At 43.2% G+C, this 24,706-nt stretch overlaps 1 protein-coding gene across 2 annotated transcripts in view; it reads left to right on the forward strand.

Moving 5' to 3' along the window:
* Positions 1–24,706, forward strand: part of UGGT2 (UDP-glucose glycoprotein glucosyltransferase 2) — a 4,352,373-nt gene that overhangs the window by 3,879,278 nt on the left and 448,389 nt on the right. For both annotated transcript variants that reach the window (XM_044072987.1, XM_044072988.1), the window contains one exon: positions 18,638–18,752. In XM_044072987.1, coding sequence (XP_043928922.1) covers positions 18,638–18,752 — 115 coding nt within the window. The remainder of the gene's footprint in view (positions 1–18,637; positions 18,753–24,706) is intronic.

The raw sequence follows: 24,706 nt of genomic DNA on the forward strand, positions 1-24,706 counted from the left end.
ATGCAGTGTCAGGGTACATTCCACTACAGCCATATCTTCTTCAGTGGTATTCTGAAATAAGTGCACTCTAGAAGCTTTATAGAGGCAGCTACATGGTCCTTCATACATACTTTTACAAAGCATTACAAACTGGATTCCATTTCTAGGTCCAGGCAAAGCTTTGCTAGGACTGTTTTCCAGGGGGCCAGATCCTGGACCGTGGATTCACTGCCATGCACACTCCCATACATACAGCACAGCAGGCAACGAGCACCCTTCAGCACTCGTTTCAGTAGCAGGTACAGGTTTTACAAGATCGGGTTGCTAGCCCGAGGCCCAACCCTCCTCAGAGGGTGTACCACACACTCACATGCACATACTCACACCTAGGGCCAATTTATAGTGTCCAGTCTACCTACTGCATGTCTTTGTATGTACAAGGAAACTGGAACACCTGGAGGAAACCCACATGAACGCAGGGAGGACATGCAGACTCCACACCGAAGGCACCCCAACCAAGAATCCAAACAGAGAATCTCTTGCTGTGAAGCGACAACACTAACCGCTGCACCATTGCGCCACCCTCAGGGGCCAGATAGTCTTTTAGTAATCTATCAAAATAATCTAGGGGCTACAGCAGCAGTGTGATTAATCAAGGCAGTACAGTTGTGTTAGTTGCAGTAGCTACAACAACCCTCCATCCCTCTACTCCTGTTCTTCTGGAGCAAAAGAGCTCTGAAGTAATTGGCTCCCAGCCACTGTTTTTCTCTTGTACTTACCAGTGCTAGGGTGCATGGTAGGAGCCCTAAAGCTTTGGGAAGCTGACCAGCTAGGTCTGATCCTTGCCAGGACACCCCATATTGCTTAAAGGTGTTGCAGCAGGGAAAAATAAACATTTTTAGGATAGTTATTTATTGGAATACCTGGGACAAAGGAAAAGAGAAGTACTTATATTAATTGCAAGAGGTGCTCCAATAGTGATAGAAGAGGATAAAAAATATAATAATGGTAGATTTGTAGTACTAAGGGGCTACTGGCATGTATTTATATTCCACCTAAAACTGCTACAATGGAGCTTAAGAAAATTCTGGGAGAAAATAATCAGCTTTCAGTAGGGAATATTACTTATAGGTGGGGACTGGGATTTGATTTGCAGCAGTGAATATGTGTTTTGGGGGCTTATAAGGGAAAATATAACAAAAAGAGGGAAGATTTTTTAAGAAATTTATGAAAATATTTGGCATGGAAGATGTGAATTTAGTAGTGAGAGTTCAGAGTGAATTTATATATTATTCCCCAAGATACAAAAACTGGGCTAGGTTAGAAAGAACTTGTATTTCACAGGAACATGTGCATTTACTTGAAAGTTATTTCACAGGAACATGTGCATTTACTTGAAAGTTTTGATGCACATCCAATAAGTATTTCAGATCACGTGCCAATAATAACCAAATTAAAAATCCAGGGTAATGAAATACAAATGATTCACTGGTGCTTTCCCACTTACCTGTTAAAAAGAGAGGAATTTAAGGACTGGGTAGTGGAAATTATTCAGGAGTTATTAGAGAAGATAGAAATTTCTTCTGAAAATATAGCTAGGGAGTGGAATAAAATTAAAGTGGAGTTTAAAAACCAGGTGGAAATAAAAGAAAGAGAGATATGGTTAAGAAGTAACAAGCATTATTAAGAGGGACTGGCAAATGTTAAAGTATTGCAGAATGAGGGAATCTCACAGAACAAGAAGAGGACCAAACAGAAGATAAGGGATTACCTCAATAATATGCATGAGTTTGGAAAGATTGCTGTTAAGTAGCTGTTTTTTGATAATAACTCCAGAGCGCAAAAACTTTTAGCACAACAACTGAGGCAACAGAAAGTAGAAAGGGTTGTCACCAAGCTTAGGGAGCCTATAACAAAGAAGATAACAAGAGATCCAGTAGAGGTACTAGAAATATTTCTGAATTTGTATGAAAGTCTGTATGAAGCAGAGAAATATGTAAATTAAGAAAATGTATAAATGGAAATGTTTTTTTAAGAATTAAATATGCCATGGTTGGAGGTAAATGATGCTCAATTACTAGCAGGATAGGAGGGGATGAGATAAAAATGGTGATGTATAACCTATCCACAGAAAAGTCCCCAGGAATAGATGGTATTCCTGTAGAACTTTGAAAACTTGAAGCAAAACAACTGATAAAGATCTGGAAGGTTTTGTTTGAAAGTATTTTAAGAGGAAGAGTAGAACTAGCATCTGGAAGAAAGCAGTGGTGGCTGTAATAAATAAAGAGGGTAAAAAGCCATTAGATCCAGCTTCGTACAGGCCCATTTCAATCCTAAACCATAATTATAAAGTATCAAGAAAACCCAAAGGCGGTGAGTGTATTCCAGCAGCAGACCCAAACAAATTCCAAGCAAAACCACAGCTAGTAACAGGCAGAAAGGCAAGGCTCAGCAGTTGTAAAATCCACAGGTTTTATTAAGTTAGCGCTTTAGCAGTGTTCACCACCGCTTCATCAGCAAAAAAGTAAAACAAATGAACTTCTTTTATACTAAATTTTAGTATCAGTTAACATGACAATGCAGAGTCCTAATTGATACATAAGGCATTTACTGTTAAAGCAACAGCATCTAAAAACAGCATATAAAAAAGTAGCAAGTAAAAGCACAAAAGTGCAGAATACATTTATCTATTTTTCTTTGCCTTTAATACTGGTTTTAGGGGTACATGTTCATTCAGACCCATTCCACTATGCACTTCTAACCTTAAAATCCACTGTAATTCTCCATTTTCTGTCATATTTACTAAGTCCCCCCCTCACACTCAGTCACAACTTGCAAAACTTGGAATACAAATGTATGTGCGTTGCCATTTGTTAGTGTGTGTCTTGCTGAGGCACTACAGTCATTCCATCTTCTCTGTGGGTATTGTATGAAAAGAGGGAATGACTGTAGTGCCTCAGCAAAACACACACTAACAAATGGCAGCACACATACATTTGTATTCCAAGTTTTGCAAGTTGTGACTGAGAGTGTGGGGGGGGGGGGGCTTAGTAAACATGACAGAAAATGGAGAATTACAGTGGATTTTAAGGTTAGAAGTGCATAGTGGAATGGGTCTGAATGACCATGTACCCTTAAAACCAGTATTAAAAGCAAAGAAAAATAGATAAATGTATTATTCTGCACCTTTGTGTTTTTACGCTACTTTTTTATGTGCTGTTTTTAGATGCTGTTGCTTTAAAAATAAATGCCTTATGGATCAATTAGGACTCTGCATTGTCATGTTAATTGATACTAAAATTTAGTATAAAAGAAGTTCATTTGTTTTACTTTTTTGTCTGAGGAAGCAGTGGTGAATACTGCGAAAGCACTAACTTTTAATAAAACCTGTGGATTTTACAACTGCTGAGCCTTGCCTTTCTGCCTGTTACTAGCTGTGGTTTTGCTTGAAATTTTGTTTGGGTCTGCTGCTGGAATACACACACTGCCTTTGGGTTTTCTTGCTGCTTTAACTAAAACTGTGAGTATAGCAGAAGGTGAAGCTGTTTATGGTACTGGCAATGTTAATTGAGATGTTGCTCCTATGCAAACTGAAATCATGAATCACAGGATATGCACCTTCATGACTCTCTTATAAAATCCTTTCCTTACTGGTGAGTTGCTGTTAAATGTTAATGAAAATGAAGTTCCTGAAATAAATTATAATCGAATTAGAGATTTAAAACGTACTTTGGAAAATGATGTATATAAGTATGACAGACTACAGTGTCAACGTTTTCACCTTGAGGCATTTTTAAATATGAATGTTATACCTAGGGGCTTACAAGTCCTTAGCATGCCTACTTAATGGTGACATGTATCCTTCCTTGTTGGCTCAATGGCAACAGATCAATTTAAACACCAGTTGGGCTTATTTGAAACTGTTAATAGACTTTTTTCAGGCTGTAGAACTTGAGCTGTATGACAAAATATCTCAACAGCAAAAAGATTTAACTAGTGCAGTGGGTGAAGCAGCAGCAGTTATTTATTCCAGTGACCTAATTGAAAAGGTTGTGGGATATGAAAAACCATTGCTACAACAAAAACGGAAGAAACTGCCAAGGGACAGTAATGATTTTTCCAAACAACAAGTTTTTACATGGCCGAAGGCACAAACTTGCCAAGAACTCAGTGCAAAAAATTCTTGCACTTCTGAAGCTGAAGGGCCAAGTAACCGATGTGTAATGAACAGAACACTGAATTAGGAAGTACTGTCATCCAGTCACATTAGTCAGCAAGCGGTGGCAGACGAAGTGACCAATTCAGATGACGGAGGTAAAGTGATGTCACCAGAGCCACAAACTCCTGCATACTCCACCCTGGTAGGAGAGTGCCAAGGTTTGAGTAATGTAGTTTCGATATAAAAGACAGCGGAAATGGGTCCGGTTGTGAGGCGTAAAATACTTCAGCCCCATCTGGAATCTTCTTCTTTTTTTTTTCCAGGACTACCTCTGCTGTATCGCAGCACCAGAAGAAAGTCCCACGACTTAGACAACTACAGAGGGGGCCAGAAGAGGAAGGAGCCGTTGACATCCAACCAAACCAGAACCATCAAGAAAATGTTGGGGATGGAACAAGGAGTTTAGTTTGGAACATTTCCAGCTACAGTTTAACAGCAGCAGAAGAGTCGCTGCTGACTAAAGGTTTGACTTTTGTCCCCACTACTGTGGCTGACATTACAGAACTGCTTGTTGAATTTCGTCTCTTTGCACATAATTTAGCATTAAAATTAATGTTTGGTAATGATGGTGAAAACAATGAAGTTAAATTATTTAGAAAGCCTAGTACGTTCGTACCAGCATTGCCTCCTGCTGTTGAGGTTTTTTTATTAGCCTGTGAAAATGATTTGTATGAGCTTTTCAGTCACAGAGAACTGAATAGGCACATTAGTTCAGATAATTTAACTAAAAGTGAATGACAAGCCTTGTTAGAAATGCAACATAACACAAATATTGTTATTCGTCTGGCAGATAAGGGGACCGGTGGTTATTCTTGATTCAACTTATTATTATGACAGTATGTCTACTGTGCTTAGTGATTTAAACAGTTATGTTAGTATTGATGCAGTAATGGTGCATGACTTGAAACGCAGACTTGACAACTGCTTATTAGAATGTCTGAATTTAGGACTTATCACTAAGGAGCTGTGTGATTATTTTATAGTGCAGAATACACTTATACCCCAAATGCATGGGTTACCAAAAATACATAAGCATCCCATGAGGCCTCTGTTTAGACCCATTGTAGCGGGTGGGGGCTGGTTGACAGAACCTATCTCTAGGTTTGTGGATAAACAACTTAGGTTTTGGATGATTCTGAGGTAGTGTTAAGGGACACAGAACATTTTTAAGGGATCTATATAATGCAACCAATGGAAAGAATAGTAAAAGCATTGAGGTCATGGCAACTCTAGATGTGATCTCATTATTTACATGTATTCCTAATCAGGAAGGGATAATAATGGTGAAAAGTGCATTATATAGATATGAAAATTTTGAATCAAAACAGGTGGACCTTTTCTGTCTACTTCTGGAATTAGTTCTAGACAATAACATATTTTTCTTCAAAGACAAGTGCTACTGGCAAAAAGCAGTTGCTATGGGCACTAGCTGTGCGAACTCCTGTGCCAACTTAGTAATGATGGAATGGGGGAATATCAACACATTCTAAATAATTTGAACCTCCATGTAATAATATATGAGTGTTTTGTGGATGATCTTTTTATAGGTTGGCAGGGGGATGAAGAGATATTTGAACACCAGCAGTAACTTTCTTAAATTCACCCTAAGCAAATCCATGAGTAAAATTGATTTTTTGGATGTAACTATAGCTAAGCAAGGAACTGGTCTAACCACCAGCATTCATAGGAAAGAATGCCATCGTCCCACGTATTTGCACAGGGAAAGTACGCATCCACAACACATTTTTAGTAATATCATTAAGGGACAGGCTATGAGGACTTCACGTTTTTCGTGTGATGATAAGGACCTTTGTGAGGGACAATGTCGTCTACTGGATGACTGTATGGGTAGAGGGTATGGACATGTGGAAATTGACAAGGCATATAGTAAAACAAATGAGGAAAGGGGAGGGAGGGCCATGCCCTATTTTTCACAACGAAATGATACAGTTAAGTATACTGAAAGTAGTTCTGTGAAAATGCCCATGGTTATTACCTATACATCAGAGGTGAATAGGATTAGGGAAGTGGTCAGAAGTAACTGGCATATCTTACACACTGATGAGAAGGTAAAAGAGCTGGTAGACCAATGGCCTGTTTTCGTGTATAAAAACAAAAAGAACCTTAAACAACATTTATGTTATCCTAAATTATATTATAATTTAGGGGTAAGACAATGGGGTACACGTAAATGTCAGGAATGTGCATACTGTTATATTCATCGGTCTGTGTATTTTAAGCATATTAGGGTTTCATCAGACTGCAATACACAGAATGTTATTTATGCAGCAAACTGTGTTTTGTGCTTCAAATTTTACATAGGTAAAACTAACCGGAAACTGAGAGAGAGATTGTGGGATGATTTGTATTGTACAAGAAGAGGGAATGAATGTAGTGCCTTAACTAAACACACACCAACACATGGTAACACACATTCCAAGTTTTGCAAGTTGTGACGGAGAGTGTGGGGGGGACTTAGTAAATATGACAGAAAATGCAGAATTACAGTGGATTTTAAGGTTAGGAGCACATACGGGAATGGGTCTGAATGACCATGTACCCCTAAAATCAGTATTAAAGCCAAAGAAAAATAGATAAATGTATTATTCTGCACTTTTGTGTTTTTACTTGCTAATTTTTTATGTGCTGTTTTTAGATGCTGTTGCTTTAAAAGTAAATGCCTTGTGGATCAATTAGGACTCTGCATTGTCATGTTAAGTGATACTAAAATTTAGTATAAAAGAAGTTCATTTGTTTTACTTATTTGTCTGATGAAGTGGTGGTGAACACAGCAAAAGCACTAACTTTTAATAAAATCTGTGAATTTTTCAACTGCTGAGCCTTGCCTTTCTGCCCATAAATAGCTGTGGTTTTGCTCATAATTATGAAGTGTTTATGTCTATAATGGCTACAAGAATGGCAAAGGTAGTGCCAACTTTGATTGATATGGATCATAGCAGCTTGTGGAGGGGAGGCAAACATTTGACAACATTAACAGAACATTGATGATCCAGAGGGAAGTTGAATGTAAGAAAATACCACTGTTGTTGTTGGGTCTTGATACAGATAAAGCATTTGACAGAGTAATTTAAGAGTTTATGAGCAGGACAGTGGAAGCATTTGCATTCCCTGATAACATTATAAGGTTGATTAGGAGAATATATGAGGGATGACAGGTGAAAATTAAAGTGGGCGGGTTTCTCTCTGATAGTTTTTATTTGAGCAGAGAAACCATACAGGGGAGTCCGCTTTCCCCTTTGTTATTTGCATCATATTTAGAACCATTGGCAAAGAAAATAAGAGACTCAGAAATTCAAGGATATAATTGGTATGGTAGTCAGGAAAAGGTAGTTCTGTTTATAGATGATATTGTTTTATACCTGATTAAACCAGAAAAGGACATTTCAGTGTTATGGAACATTTTGAGGCAGTTTCAACCCTTTTTGAGATGCACAATTAATGAAGATAAAACAAAGGCAACAGCTGTAAATTATGTACCCACACACAAATTGGTTCAGCAATATCCATATTTATGGGGACCTGATAAAATGAACTATGTAGGAGTATGGATTAAAAGGATTTTGGTGTGGCAACTAAGGATATGTGGGAAGATACTAAACAAAAGAAAATAGAAAAAACTGAGAAACTGCAAATCTCCGTTATATGGATAACAGGATATAGGCAGTTAAAATGGTTTAGTCTCTTTAGTTTTATACACAGGTCATTCATATTTTTATCAACCAGAAGAGAAGTTGTGGTTAGCAGTTAATAAAGAACTGAAGGACTTTATCTGGGAGGGGAAGACTGCAAGAGTCAAGTGGGATAAGCTGGTTCTATCCAGTAAAACAAGACAGTTTGGGATTACCTGATTTGAATGGGTAATTCAGAGCTACACAGTTAAGGCTCATATACTTAGCACAAACAGAAACCTATAAAACAAAGTGAAAAGGGATGATGGTGAAACAGGGGGAAGCTCAAGAAACGAGGAGAGACTGGGACTTTGGATGCAGATCCTTAAGGAGAATAACAATAACCATACAGAATATTATATTCATAAAGTAGCAGAAAGCATGCTAAAAACTAAACCACCACGGAAATGGAGAAAGGAGAATCTGCAGATAGATGTGACTGCAATTAGGGATATAGACAAAAGGCAAGAGGGGAACAGAATTTATTGGAGAAAACTGGCAAAAAAAAAAGACAAGGTATTGGGAAAAAATAATTAGAGAGGGAAAGGTAATAGAGTGAGAAGAGGCCAAGAATTTATTTGGACTGCAGGCTAGAGCTTGCCTTCCATATCCAGGATTAATATTGGAGTATAGGCAAAGAGAAAGAATTAGGATTAATATTGGAGTATAGGCAAAGAGAAAGAATTTGGGAGATTCTAACTGAAAGACCAGCACTGGTAGAGTTTTTAATAGAATCTGGAAGAGAAGCTGCTGTTAAAAAAAGGAATAATAATTAGAGCATAGAAAATATTGCATGATAACTATAAGAATCAATCAGAGGAGGTTAGAAAGGATTGGGAAGAGAGATTGGATAAGCAATTCACAAAGAAACAGGAGGAGGGGATATGTATGCCTCCCAAATATGAACAAAGAATGGAAGTTTTAGGATCTTTAATTGGAAGTTTCCATAGATATGTTTGTGCCCCGTGTGGACTCTGAGGGGTTTCCTCAGTTAGATGGTAGGTGTGGTGGGGAAGAGGGAGGTAATTGGGAGCATATTTTTTGGGAGTGTAATGTGTTGGCAGACTTTAAAGATTCCATGCAGACTACTCTGTTACTGGGTGAGCAGATTGGTGTAACTAAGGAAATTATTTTTTTTTGTGTTATAATAGAGAATCAGAAATTTGTAGACATAGTAAGTCTAATTATGGTGGCTGCCAAAAAAGCAATTACTAAAAATGTAAATCAAAGTCTAAACCAACGGTACTAGAAGTAATGAATATAGTAACAGATAAAACAACTGGAATTGGGATCATTAGAAAAATGGAAGGAGCAAATTACATAGAAAAAAGGGAATTGTGGGAACAATACATGCAGAGTAGGAATGAGGTTTAAAAGAAGGCAGGATTTGAATGATCTATGTAATGTCTGACTGACAAGGACTTGGCAGATTCTAAGTGATGTATAATGTTTGCAACTAAAATTATGTCAGTATGGTTTGTTTGCATATATATAACTATATGATTGCCTATGTGATATGTGATAAATTTAATAAAAATGTTTCTTGTTTTTTAAAAAAAAAAGGGCTGTTGCAGCACTAATCTATTTGAACATCTACCTCTATAGCACAACTGTATTGTCTACGTTATTAGAATAAGAGGTATCTTTATTAATAATTTCAGACCAATGGAATTATTCCTTAGTTTTCTAACATAGCTAAAGAAGCCTAAATTAATGAGCTCCTTTAACTAGATATGATAGTGTTCTTTAAGTACTTGTAATACTTTCCTTGATAGGATGGCTTTTAGATCTACTAAATTATTTAGCAGTTTCTTTAGCTGCACAGTTTATTTGTGGTAGTGGACCAGCAGAGGGGTTTTGAATTTCCTGTGATATTTGGCTTTGGTAGGGATTGTTAAGCACTACACATTTTTCTAAAAGGGTATAGAATTCCTTACTGCAACTTGATAGTGTACAGACCTCTCAACTGGCCCTGCTTTGGAGGAACTTTCTTATTTTCAGGCCAATTTACCCCTGGACATGATGTTCCTTTTTTGAAAGTTTGTCTGTTTTCAGGCTTGGTTTTATCCCTGCACATAATCTTCTGAATACTCCTCATCATATGTGAATTTTGAAGAGGTCTAGTACACAGAAAACCACATTACTTGACCAATATACTAGTGGCAACAATAATTGTAAGAAAGGTGGTACACGTCTTACACCTTCCTTTTCAGAAGCAAAAATAAATGGCCTTGTATGGGTGAATTTTTCAATACAGTTCATTAACGAATGCATGTTTTACACTTGTAATGTGCTTATATTTTCCATCATTTGTGTGTCTCTGTTTTTTAAATGTTTCTGAGTAGCATCCTGCATTCTTAGTGCAAGCAGAAGGAGTTATTTGCTATTCAGATTTTAGGTTAATTAGATGTCCAGGTTTTGGGCTGAATATACCTATGCTTCAAAGACATTTGTTCCTATTTTCAGTGTCTGTAGGTTGAGCGGAATAATGGTGTATCAACGACAGGGAGGTACAGCCATAAGTGACTTTTGATATTTCATAATAGAGGTTGAGTTTGGCACATTTGTAGTCCTTAAATTAAGTGGGGTTTATTGCAGGAGCTTTTATAAGTTTGAAGGAGAATGAGTGATCAGACTTCACTATAGAATGAGATGCCGGCGATGTAGTGCAAGAGGCTGTCATATCAGTAAGAATCTGGTCATGAATGCTGTGTTCTCTAGTAGGTATATTTAATAACCACTCAAAAGAATTTTTGTTTAGTAAGTCTAGGAATTTTTGGATATTTCTTTAATTGGATGTACAGTGGATATAAAAAGTTTATACACCCCCATTAAAATGCCAGGTTTTTGTGATATAAAAAAAATGAGACCACAATAAATCATTTCAAAACTTTTCCCACCTTTAATGTGACCTATAACCTGTACAATTCAATTGAAAAACAAACAAATCTGTTAGGGGAAAAATATAAAAAATAAAAAATGTACAATATGCTGGTTGAATAAGTGTGCACACCCTTAAATTAATATTTTGTTGAAGCACCTTTTGATTTAATTACAGCATTCAGTCTTCTTGGGTACACACCTGCCATCAATTAAAAAGACTCTGATTAACCCCAAATAAAGTTCAGCTGTCCTTGTAGGATTTTCCTGACATGTACTCAGTTGCCTGCTACAGCAAAAGCCATGGTTCGCAGAGAGCATACAAAGCATCAAAGGGATCTCATTATTGAAAGGTATCAGTCAGAAGGGTACAAAAAATTTCCACAGCTTTGGATATAGCATGGAATGCAGTGAAGACAGTCATCAAAAAGTGGAGAAAATATGGGCAACAGTGATGTTGCAAAGAACTGGACAACCCTCCAAAATTGATGAAAAGACAAGACGAAAACTGGTCATGGAGGTTGCCAAGAGACCTACATCAACACTGAAGGAGCTGCAGGAATTTCTGGCAAGTACTGGTTGTGTACTACATGTGGCAACAATCTCCCATATTCTCCGTATGTCTGGGCTATGAGGTAGAGTTGTAAGACGGAAGCCTTTTCTTTGCACAGAAAAACATCCAGACCTGGCAAAAATTTGCAAAACCATACATTGTCTCCCAAAAGCATGTGGGAAAATGTGATGTTATGTCTAACGGTTCGCTGGAGCGCCCAGCCGCACCTCTGGTTCCAGCGCATGGCTGGGGGGTTGCCGAGCCAGCCTCTGGCTGCTTTCCAGCGGTCACGGGTAACATTCGGGCTGCCTGCGGAACTCACCACTAGCGATCGAAAGCGAACTAGTTCCTTTTCGCCTCGCACCTACTTAGACAGGAAGGTGCGGCACCCTCCTCGTCTGCATCAATTGCGGCATGCCGTGCCGGCCCCGGGGCGAGGGTCTCCCGTTCCGTCTTCCCAAGATGTCCTCGCAGGACATCTAAAGATGTTATCAAAGATCGCCCCAGCGGGTGCTTCAGAATACAGTAGTCCTCGCCCTTTCAGCTTCGGAGCCGGCTCCGGCCAGCCCAAGTAGCCCGGGCCTCGTTTCTCTGTAGTTGTGATTCCTCCTCCAACCCTGGTGGAGCCGAGCCGGATGACCAGGCCTGCCCACCTCGGCCCGGGTGGCTCTTTTTCCCTCCCTTCAGTTGGGCCTCCTCTTCGCAGTGCACCGCCCATGTTTCGGTCGGTCGGGCCGTGGGAATTTCTAGGTGCCTCGGCTCCAGGCACCCCCTGGCGCTTCGTGGCTCCGCCAAGCACGGTTCCAGGTGGTGGGATCATAGCCTTCACCTCCATGAGGCCACCAGGGCCAAACGGGCTTCTTCGACTGTGTCTTTCACCGCACCTTCAGAGGCGCCTTTGGCTACCTCCTTGTGAGGTTCGTCGCGGCTCCGGCTTTCCGGGGGGCCTGAGGGCCAGTAGTTCCTGGGGATTCCGACTCTGAGGTGACCTCTGGGTCTACCTTCAAGTGAAGATTCCCCTGATCTTCCTCAAGCTCAAGCACGATCTTCCCCGGAGAGTCTCTCACGAGTGCACTGGGATCTGGATGCTGGGTGGGTGGAGTAGCCCTGGAGGGCCCCAGATCTGCAGACATCGGAAGGGTCCCCAAGGGTCCTCAAGAGTTTTGGCAGTCAAGGACCCCTTCCGCTGACACTCGGCCAACCGGTGTTCCTGCTCCCCAAGTCTCTCCTGGGGTGTTCCTTTTTTCAAGGACGGGCTGGTCCCCTTGATTTGTCGGCATGATCTGCACCCAGCCTCTTCAGCCCAGCTGACGAGCTCGCCCTGTAAATTCTTGTCTAGTGCTGGGGCCCCAGACGATGCCCCTATGTGGCTGTAGATGCCGCCCAGCGCTTATCTAAGTGGTGAACCCCAGCCCTGAGACCCACAGTGGCTTTGGCCCATCCTGTGGTGGCATCTGCTACTTATGAAGATGTCAGAAGCCCACCCTCGGGTCTCCAGCTGCCCCCCTGCAACTTTCCTGCTACTGGTGGCACAAACTACTAGACTGCAGAGGTTAGCTGCCAAGGAGCTCTGGGGTCCCTGAACTGTGGGCGCCTGAGCAGACTGCCCAGAGTGGCTGTCCCTTCTTGTCGCACTCTGTCATCAAACCTACCCTGCCTGAGCCTGGCTCAAGGGGAGGCTCATTTTATGCTTGGTAGAGCGGCTATTACGGGGGCGGCATCCCGGCACTAGTCAGTCCTCAAGATGTGGCAGAGGCAACTGGGCTCGTTCGTCCTCCTTTGACGCTCTCTGTCTTGCCTCCGACTTGGACCCAAGGTCCAAAGCCTTTAAAAAAAGCTGGTGGAGCAAGTGTGAGTCAGAGGCTTTTGGCCGGCCTTTGGTCGATACTTGACCACTTTTCGGGCTTTTTCCTCCTCAAAATACTGAGACTGAGCAGCTGCCCCAGAGGACAGAAGCCTTTGAAGGCCAAGAGAGACGACCAATTTTTCACCCAGCAGGCCTCTTTTCGGAAGAGCAGAGGCCCAGAGGCGCAGAGGCCCCCCGTGAACACTGGGACAGCAGTCCCAGGTGGGTTTCAGAGGCCTTAGACTGGAATTGCTGGTCTGTGCAGCCAAGTGCAGTCGGGCCCAGTTTTCTGAGCCCCCTTAAAAGCTCACCACTGGTACTTAGGCGGGATGGCATCTTCAGGTCATCAAAGAGCCTACACCATTCCTTTTTCACCGCCAGAGTAAAGTCCAGGAGGGAGCACCCGCCCAACGCACCCGACGGGCCGCTTACTCAGCCTTAGAAACCTCAACCCTGTTCATCCAGGAGTCCCCCTTAGAAATCATAAACCGATCGACCCGGATCAGTTCAAGATCCTTTTTGAGACTAAAAAGACTGGGACTTGAGCAAAAGAGGATCCTCAAGGCGCCAACTTGGAAGTCACCAGACGTCGGCATACCGATGGTCACCTTACAATCCGAGAAAGTTCTTCTGAGAAAGGCTTTTGGATGTGGACCATAGATCTCACATGACTTTGCCATCTCCACAGATCAGCCATCGCCCAGGAGACCCCAGGGACTCTCACAAGGAGACAGTCATACCTGGGAAGCGCACTGATAGTTCTGGTGCCAATCTCCAGCCCCCTCACCCACAGCCCCCAGGCAGTCACCACTGCCCAGCACCTGGGACAGCCCACACCAAGAGTGTTTCCTCGTGAGGATTTTGGAATCACCCACAACCGCCACCCTACACCGCCTACGGCCTCAGAGCACGCAAGCCATTCAATCCAGATCCACTTCATCACACTTCACTTTCCTAAACCCCACCTCCAGAAAGCCTGTATCCTAGCGATTCTCATCACCGGAGTTGGTTCAGCCCTAAACCAAATGCGGTCTATCTGGCAGGTCTATCTTCTGGAAACTCATACAAGCTCAGTCCCAGGGTTAGCTCTCCAGATCACCAGCCCAGCCAGCCCAGTCCTAGCAGTCCTGGTCATGACAGCCACTAGTCTCTCCTGTCCTCTTAGCTCTAAGCCCCCTCCAGGATAGTGGCTCCTCTGAACGCTCCCCCTTTCACAAATCTCCTCCCCAGAATCCCCATCTCGGAGTCACCTCTCTTCACGGATGCATGAATCTTACCATGGGCCCTCCCAGAATCTGCTGATGTCACACCCTGGATCAGGTATTACCCTGGCCATTACTGACGAGGATTCCCACATTGTGTGGGGCATCTGGACCATAGGGGGGTTTCCACCCCAAGGCCTGTGGAGTCGTCTGTTTATATCCTCCCAGAGTCTAGGGGGCTTCAACATTGGCCTACGTTCTCACACGCATCTGTCTCCTAGTCTGCATGCCCTTCACCTCGGACAGAGGCCTTATAGTCTGGAATTCGACAACATGTCAGACCTCTGGTGCAGGCGGGCATGCTATGATCTGGATCCTGGACCTGGGCAGTGGCTACTCAGAGTTTCTAAATGGGGCCATGCGATCATAGGAAGTTCTGGCAGTCTCATATAGGGGACCTGGGCAGTACACTTGCACAGAAGCATCAGAGACGATCTTCTCACAGTCCTCTCCTCAGATCTTCAGCAGACTCGCTGGAAGCTTATGCTGAACTTCCTTTCCTAGTCCCGACGCTTTTGCCAGAACCTTCAGTCTCTCCAGCTCAGTTCTCTGCTCTCGATGCATGGAGCCCCCCTTATGGGACCCAGCCACCTTGCGCCGGCTCTCCACTTGTGCCTTCCCCCTCATTCCAAAAGGCATTCCACTTCCCCACCTTACCTCTGCCAGCATCTACTCCAACACCTCGGATGGTTCCCATCTTCGGAAGCATGCACTGGACGGTCCAGCCCTGGGGCGGTCCATCTCACCTATATTAGATGTCAGTTCCCCGGTCTTCATCAGTACCCGACAACTCCATCCAGTACTTCTTATCAGTCCCTTCACACTTTGAAGTTAACAGCTTCTCCCTTTTTCCAAGTCAGTCAAAAGAATGTCTTACGTTCGCCCACAAGTCCGCTCTCGCCACCCAGAAATACTTCGCTACTTAAGGAGATTTTATCTTCATTTGGAAAACACTCGCAAAGATCCCATCACTGCTCCGCCGTACATCTTAATTCCTGAAGCTAACTTCTCTATTCAATCAAGGATCTTCAGTCTCTACCTCTTCCTTCTTCTCCCATTCCAAGGTTCCAAATTCAGCAATTTCCATCAAACCCACCTAAACTTTCCTTGAATTGTTGTGCCACCTTCAAGAAACCGATTGTGTGCAACGCAGCCTAACGACTCTCATTCCTCATCATAGCGATCTGCTCCCGATTGATTATTACGCTCCTAATATCTCCTAACATCCTCCCCTTCAACCGCAGCAACATGAAACCTGAGTGATTTCTGCCTTTCTGGTCGCTGACATTCACTGCCTCTGCCAGAAGGGTTTTCAGAAGCTCTATCTCTGTCAGACCACCGCCTCTATCTCCTCTTCATAAGATAGTCCCTCAGGCATAAAGACCTTATCTTTTTGTCCCTTGTTCCAGTTCCACAGTTTTCTTACAACAGTACTCAGGCCTGAACTCTTTCTTCCTTCCAAGCAACAACAGTTTCAATACATCTTCCACACATTACATAGGACAGGCAATTGCTTATTTTATTATCTTTATCTATACAAAAAACGGAAAACAGATCAATTGTTTGTGTCCTTTGTGTCCTTTCGTGGGCAAAGTTGTAAGGTCAAGTCACTATTATTACCCAGAAAACTGTATCAGTCACACAGGGCTTATTCCTCTTTTAATAAAGAGCTCACAACCTCCCGTCAAGGCTCACTACTATGGCTACTGCTATTCTCAATAGCATTCCATTCTAAGCTCGCCATTGGTGACATTTATGGCTACATGGTCTCTGGCCCCACACCTTCATTTCCCACTACAAAAATTGGAAGATCTTGTGGCATCTAGGATTGAGTCATTTGTCCTCCAGAAGTATTTCCAGGTCAGTGAGCCAGTGCCAGGTGCAGCTAGCAGGGCGCTGTCATCCAGTATAGGCCAGTAGAAATCACATATTATCACATCACATGTCTTTTTATTAGTACTTTACCATAACTTATGGATCTCATACATTCCTAATAACCCACCCTCCCATCCCCCCCCTGCCTTGAGATCAGAGGAGGAGAGGGGACGTCGAGTTTCTCTGTTTTCATCTGAAACACCTGGCAAATGTTATATAAACAGCTTATGCGTGTGCATAAAAGTGTGGACAAACAAGATCTAAATTTGTGGTGGTGGTGCCTGGGATATAGAAAGAGCAATAAGAGAAGACTTCGCTTATATAGTATAGCTGCGTTGAGTCAGAGAGGGATGATCTCGAGCCCATCCATCAGTAATGAATAGGAAGATGGATCCCAAACATCTGAAGTTATGGTAAGTACATAACTAAAAGTTATGGTCTGATGAGACCAAGTCTGAACTTTTTAGCCACAATTCCAAAAAGTAAGTTTGGTGCAAAAACAACACTTTGCATCACCAAAAGAACACCACCCCCACAGTGAAGCATGGTGGTGGCAGTATCATGCTTCGGGGTTGCTTTTCTTCAGCTGGAGCTGGGGCTTTAGTCAAGGTGGAGGGAATTATGAACATTTCCAAAGGCGTTTGCTAGAAATCTGAAGATGAAAAGGAATTTCACATTTCAACGCGACAATGACCACCCCCCACCACCCAAGCATATATCGAAAACAACAAAAGAAGAAAATTAAAGTTTTGGAATGGCCCAGCCAGAGCCCAGACCTAAATCCAATAGAAAATCTGCGGGGTGACCTGAAGATGGCTGTGCACAAGAGGTGCCCTCTCAATCTGACAGATTTAGAGCAGTTTTACAAGGAAGAGTGGGCAAATATTGCCAAGTCAAGATGTGCCATGCTGATAGACTTCTACTCAAGAAGACTGAATGTTGTAATTAAATCAAAATGTGCTTCAACAAAGTATTAGTTTAAGGGTATACACACTTATGCAACCAGCTTATTGTACATTTTTTTTATTTTTTATATTTTTCCTCTAACATTTGTTTGCTTTTCAATTGAATTGTATGGGTTATAGGTCACATTAAAGGTGGGAAAAGTTTTGAAATGATTTATTGTGGTTTCATTTTTTTATATCACAGAAACCTGGCATTTTAACAGCAGTGTGTAAACTTTTTATATCCACTGTATAGGCATCCAAGCTTATTAAGGGGTAGTTAGTCACCCGGAATAATGTTTTTTTTTTCTAATAGGGAGATAATTTAGAACACTGAAAAATCTTACATGACAAACAAGATACTGTGTAAAAACTATTAGTTAATTAATTGTATCTAGAATTATACATTATCTAGTTATTCATTTTTTAGTATATTTCTTGGATGTTCTGAATGAGTGGCAGTCACAGTTTTGTACTTTAAGCATACATTATTGGCTGTGCTTTACCTATATGAGAGTGAAGGATCACTAAAGACTGCCCCAGCTTTTTGTCGCATTTGCTGGGGGGGGGTTAGGAGAGGAGAAACAGATTACGTCGTTCATTTGAAACACTGGTGTATCTTTTCAGCAGGCCTTTATGCTCCTACTAATGTTAGTTTAAAAAGGAGCATTATTTTTGTCTCTGTTAACTTTAAGGAATATTTCTCTAATAGACCTTTTCACCCATGTTCATTTATTCTTTTTTGCATTATTTTACACAGTACTGTAGCTTGGTCTTTAGAATCCAAGCAAAAGACTGTCTTGCAGTTTATCATGCTCTATATTGTTGTAGCCTGTGTGCCTTCTGTACCCCACAAAGTTGAGTTTTGCTTCAGCTGTTTCAGGTCTTGCTTCAGGATTATTCTCATAGTAGTACAGTGCATGCAACAGAATTCTTAATAAATCTGTAGGTCTTCAATATTATCCCTTGAATCAGGTCTCAGTTTTACTCAGTATTCAACTGACTTGTAAGGTTAGTCTTAACTTGCATGTCTTCATACCGATATGTTCAGTTAAAAGGCAGAGAATATAGTGAAACATTTTTTTAAACAAAATCTCATTCCGGAAATTGTGTTTTGTAATAGAATGGTTTCCTAGTTGAATTTGGACATATTCTATGGCACATTCCTTTACATAGGCATGATGAGCAATGATAATGCACTAAATCAGTCTACCTCAGAAAGTTGTAGAAATATGGTGAATTCCACATTTGTACTGTTCACAAATTAATTTTGAAACATTAAATTCAACAAAGTTTAATAGTTATGGAAAGAGTGAACATGCTGGTTAGTGAAGTAAAGTGTTATGCATCTCAGCAGGAACTATTAATGCATTTTTGTTTTGAATTCCAGTGCCTTGTATGTTGTGGACCTAAAGAAATTCAGAAAGATTGCTGCTGGAGATAGACTCAGAGGCCAGTATCAGGCATTAAGTCAGGATCCTAACAGTTTGTCAAATCTGGATCAGGTATGCCATCTGTAATGTTTTTCTTTAGTGCAAGTATGACAGACAGAGAGAGAGAGTGTTTGTGTTCATATGTATGTGTGTTTGACCATGTGACCATAAGTGTGCCTACAATATTCAACCTACAGCATGTTCCAACACGGATTCACTTCAGAAGCTCGAAATATTGAAATCTCGAATTTCAGTATCTCGAGCCCAAGAAGATGAATCCACAAAAGGAAAACTGAAAACCGCGAAATTCAAAACTCGAATACCAGAAGTTTTGAATTTTGCGGTTTTACTGCATACACACACGCACCATCCACCACACAAACACACAATCACTCTACTACATGAAAGCAGGGGGGGCACACACACACACACACACACACTTACCTGAATACATGGCCATAGCAGAACTTTAGAAGCATGAAATTCAAAACCTCCGGTATTCAAGGTTTTGAATTTCACGCTTCTAAACATTCGCTATTATGTGGATTCGGCTTCTTGGGCTCGAGATACTGAAATTTGAGATTTCACTATTTCGAGCTTCTGAAGTGAACCCTCCAGCACATATATGGGTGCTAAAATTCTCCTTCTATGACAGAATTGCTGTTGTTTGGCCACTACTGAATCATGTGTCTTTTTGATCAATTGACTACCCAGATTAACAAACTAATTAAAGTGTTTGCTGTTTTGAGTATGTTCCCCTTTAGTATTACTCTTCATAGCCAGGCCATTTATATCTCCTTCCCAAGAGCCCTCACATGGCAGTTTTTCAAGAATATAATGATGCTACCCAGCTAGGTGTGTCGCTCAGGCATTCTTCTGTCTATGCTGCCAGTGACAGGCCGCTCGTTGGGCTGGAGCCAGGTAAGAAGTGCCTAGGATGGTGTGACTGATGTAGCCCACTGCCTGTATGACCTCTGAATATGAACAGACGCCTTGCAGCTCATCAGTTCCTTAAGTGGGATTTAATATCTATGAATGATGCTGTACCAGCTAAGTTTTGTGAATGACCAGTAATACAGAATAGTGGTTCTTGACATCCACGCTGTGGATCTGTTAAGATCCTTGCTGCCATATATAGAATGTGCATTGCAAAGCCAACTCCCAGAGGAATTGGGGGCCCATCTGGAAAGGGACACACCTGGGATTGTCCATTAAGAAGCTATGGAGGTATAAAGGAGGTGTTGGCGGGGCATGCAGAAATGACCAGAAGGTCAGAAGCAGTTTAAAAACAAGTCAGGATTAATCGTAAGTCATTGATGAGGAACAATCCAGTGTGAGATCAGAAATGTTTTATTTTTTTTGTGTGTGTGTATTTTGTTTGAAGATTGAGATTGCTGTATTTAAAAAATCACTTTTCTCTGAGATGCATCATTCTTGGAGTTAGTATATTAAGGCATAGATATGCAGATGATGTGGGGGGGTTGAAGCCCCCTTGAAAATAGTTTGAATGAAACACTGATCTTTGATGCTATGTGATTGCCCATCTTACTCTTAGATGAAAGTGCAGTAATAGAACAGAATACAATTTATGATCACAAATTGCTTCAGGCGAACAGACGATCATTGAACCCTTTTTTTATGTGGCAGGCAAGACCCTCACACCCCCCCGCAGGAGGAATTGACTTATCCATCCCCTACACTAATAAAACCAAGTCAAAGTTTGCACAACCTCTGGGAAGTGAAGTAATGCATCAGAGTTCAATAGTCAAATAAACTGATTCTGTTTTCTCACTTTTCTCTTACAATTGATTTGCCAGCGTACTAGAAACTATTCATTAGGCCCCTCGGACTTCAATGCAATAACACATGATGTTAAGTTGTCTATCTCGCCTTCATTCTTGCTGGTTGGGTTCGGAGCCGATCATCGGCTCTGACTCGGCCATCTACTAAAGCTCGGGAGCTATTTACTGGCTCGAGGCCTTCCCTTATCCCACAATGCTTGGCGCTAGATACCCAGATCTCGTTTGCCGCTTCACCTACAAGGTTGCACTTTTACTGGCTCAGGTCATATTAATCCTTTTTTTTTGTATTACTAGCTAATATTTACCTTGTATTTTTCTTAGATATAGATTGACTTTTCTTCATTGTCCCCCCCCTTTGTTTCTCTCTTAGTGGATAACCCCACCCTTGTTGTACCTATAGGAGTAGTGTTTAGCCTTGTAGTATTTGTATATTTTTATTAAGGATAGTTGTTATTAAGTGTGTGTGATATTTTTTGTGGTTATTATTGTTAGCTTAACTAGTGCGGGTGTGTGAGTGTTTCTGTGTGCCTTGTTTAAGCACTAGTTTAATTTTTCTCTCTTTAGTATCCCCAGGCCAGTATGTCCAAGGATACTAAAGTTTCAGGCTTCAAGAAGTGTGACTCGTGCTGTCAGAAGATGTCTCTGACAGACGGTCACACTTCTTGTGTTCATTGCTTGGGTTCCCTACACCTGCAGGACTCCTGCTTAGTCTGTCATGCCTTCAGCCCGAGAGTCCTGCAGGAGCTTAGGAACAAGCTTATTTTGAGAGGCTTACTTAAGCCAGAGGAATCCCCGGCGAAGCCTCAGTCGGGGAAATCCTCAAAGCCCGCCAAGCCGTCGGCTCCCAGTTAGGAGCCGTCGCCGGGCGGAGCATCTCCTCCTCTTCAGCTCCGGCTGGAGCCGACATCCCTAGACCTCAATCGGCTCAAACTTTAGTGTCGGAACCGTGGGCCGAAAACGTTCTAGGTCCCCTTCCATAGAATCGGTTCGTTCGACTCCAAGGTCACCGTTGCTTCAGTCGGAACGAAGCCATAGGTCCCACTCCTCTCGGTCTTCCAGGTTATCCGATCATGACTTGGAGAGGGTGGTCAGTAGACTCCTTAAATTGCAGGCCCTGGCCAAAATGTTAGCCAGCCCTTCTAAACAGACTGTGGCTGTCCCAGTGTCTTCAGCAGTTCCTCCTCCGAGACTCTTTTTGTGCTCGGAGCCGGAGCTGGTTGGGGCTCAAATCTTGGAAACGGAGCCGATTCCACATCTTTCGGCTCCTTCGTCGGCTCCAATCTCTTCATTGGTTCCTTCCTCTGAGGGATCTTGGTGCTGGGACTCCCTCGTCGGCTCCGAGGGGGCGAGTGGCATCGGACCCTTGTCCGACCCCGTTCTCCCTCTCAGGGCTTCGGCGCAGGTGAGCTAGGCCCTGACATCGGCCTCGGAGCCGTCCCTCTCGGTGCCAGGAGGAGTTCATGTCTCTTCGGAGTGGGGACCCTCTGCTCTGCCTGATAGGGGCACCTTCGAGGTCATGAGGAGCGTGCTGACTCCTGAGTCGGCTCCTCGATCGGCCCCTTCGGCTCCTCCCCCCATGGTGCCTGCATCGGTCTCTGTCCACCCTCCTGACCCCAAGCGTGGAGAACCAACGCTCCAGGTTGCCCCATTGGGCATATCTTCCTCTTCTGAGGCCTCCCCTGATCATTCAGAGGAGCCCCCTCGGAAGAGAAAATGTAAGAGGAAACATGTCGACTCCCCCGAGTCAGTCACATCTGATACCGACTTGGAGGATTTGGAAGGGTCCCCAAGATCCCCCTCTGAGGATGTCTCTTTTTCAGACATCCTAGAGATCCTCAAGCAGAGGGGGAACTGGACTGCCCTTAACCCTTCCGAGGACGAGTCTGTATACCTGGACGCATTTCGTTCTCATCCTTCCACCTCCTGGGTGTCTCCACCCTTCGACCCACTCATGGAAATAGTGGCTCGAAGGGCGTGGTCAGCCTCGAACACAGTGGAACCAACTCCCCACAGGCCAACTAAGTTCATTACAGCCCCACCCAACAAACAATTTTTGACAAAAGGTGTCCCCGTTGATGCCATGGTGGTAGCAGCAGCCACTAAGAAGGAGTTGGCTGACCCTTCTGTGCCTGTCCATCCACCTAATAAACAGTCTAGGACAATGGACAGGTACAGAAAGCAGATGTTTTCCTCAGCGACCTTTTCCATGCGGTCGCTGAATTATCTGTGCCATTTCACCCGCCTTCAGAGGGATCTTCTCAAGGAACTGGGTGATACCCTTCAGGATCCATCAGCTGCGGGGGCTCAGGATAAGATTAACTCCCAGCTGGTGACCCTTAACTCTATCGTCAACTCCTCCATGCGGCTTATTTCTTATGCAGCCGATGGGGCGAGTAGGGCCGCAGGTACAGGCGTGGCTTTGAGAAGACATGCCTGGATGTGCGGTTATGTAACTTTGCTGACCCCTTTAAGGTGTCCTTCACCAATACCCCCTTCGATGGTTCGGCTCTGTTTGGACCACAGGTGAAGGATACCCTTACCAGGTGTGAGCAGGAAGGCAAGACTCTCTCTGCCGTGGGAGTCCGTTTTTCTACTCCCTCTAGACCATACCCTAAGGGTCAGAAGAGTGGGAAAATGTGGTTTCGGAAACCCCAGGGAGTCGTGCCTGACACACGTGGTGAGTTTCCCTCCAGGGGCAGGGGAGGGAACAATAATAGACGCCGCCCAAGGGGCAGAGGGGGTCCGCAAAATCAGGGTAGCAGAGAATCTTTCTCTGACAAACCCTTTCAGCACCCCTGAGGGGCTGCCCGACTGTCCACCTTCGGAGGCAGTCGGGGGAAGATTGTCACTGTACCCAGAAGCCTGGCAACTCCTCACACAAGACAAATGGGTACGGTCCATCATATCCGAGGGTTACAAAATCCCCTTTGTCCACACCCCTGTACAAACAACCAAGTCCCTTCCAGATGTTCCACCCGGTCTAAGGGAACAAGCAGTGCCAGAAATTTCAAAACGGCTAGAATAAAAGGTCCATCCAGCCAGTCCCAGCAGACCAGCAAGGATCCGTAATTTACTCCAAGTTCTTTTTGGTACCAAAAAAGACAGGGGACTGGAGACCCATTTTGGATCTCAGCAGGTTAAACAAATCTGTTCAAAGAATGAAGTTCCGGATGGTCACGCTTCAGTCCATTCTACCCTTTTTGGGTCAGGACAATTGGATGTGCTCCATAGACCTTCAGGATGTGTACTACCATATCAAAATGGACAGGCACTCTAGAAGGTTTCTCCGCTTCCGGCTGGGAGCCAGTCACTATCAATTCAGAGCCCTGCCCTTTGGTCTCACCACAGCCCCCAGAGTGTTCACCAAATGCATGGCAGTGGTTATGGCTCACCTGAGACGGCGAGGATTCCAGGTGTTTCCATATCTAGATGACTGGCTCCTTACTGCTTCCACCAGGCATCAGCTACTGCGAGCCAGGGATTATACCATCCAAACTTGCTCCGAGCTAGGTATCTCAATAAATTTCAAAAAGTCTGCATTGTCGCCTTGTCAGTCTATAACCTTTATAGGCAAGATTAAACACAAAAGAGCTGTGTGCAAAACTTCCTCTAGACAGAGTGTCAGACATTCGCCGACATGTGCAGTTCTTACTACATTGCAAGAGGATTCAGGCCAGATTTGTACTAAAAACTTTGGGTCTCATGGCAGCAGCAATCATACTAGTTCCCCTGGCTCGTTTTCACATGCGGATTCTTCATTGGATGCTCTTTTCAACAACTTCTGATGTCTCACAACATAATAATCACTCAATCATGCAAAGACCACCTGGCTTGGTGGATGGTCTCCCCTCTAATACTCCAGGACAGACCGTTTGTTCTTCCTCCTCCTGTTGCCACGGTGACCACGGATGCCTCCCTGATCAATGGGGGTGGCATTTTCATGGCAGGACTGTCCAGGGCACTTGGCAACCTCTAGAGTACCACCTGCACATAAACGTCTTGCAGATGAGAGCGGTGCCAGCTCTTCAGGACTCTCTACCCACCGGGACTATTGCAATTCAAACAGACAATATGTCTGTAGTGTGGTACATCAACAAGCAGGGCAGAACCAAGTCCTATCCCTTATGTCGAGAAGCACTCAGACTCTGGCAGTGGGCGATCACCTCTCAACGGTTTCTGATAGCAATGCACATCCCCGGGAAGTCCAACATCATAGCGGACAGG

Source organism: Protopterus annectens, chromosome 5.part1 (assembly GCF_019279795.1).
Source record: "Protopterus annectens isolate FY-2018-M chromosome 5.part1, PAN1.0, whole genome shotgun sequence".
Lineage (NCBI taxonomy): Eukaryota > Metazoa > Chordata > Ceratodontiformes > Protopteridae > Protopterus > Protopterus annectens.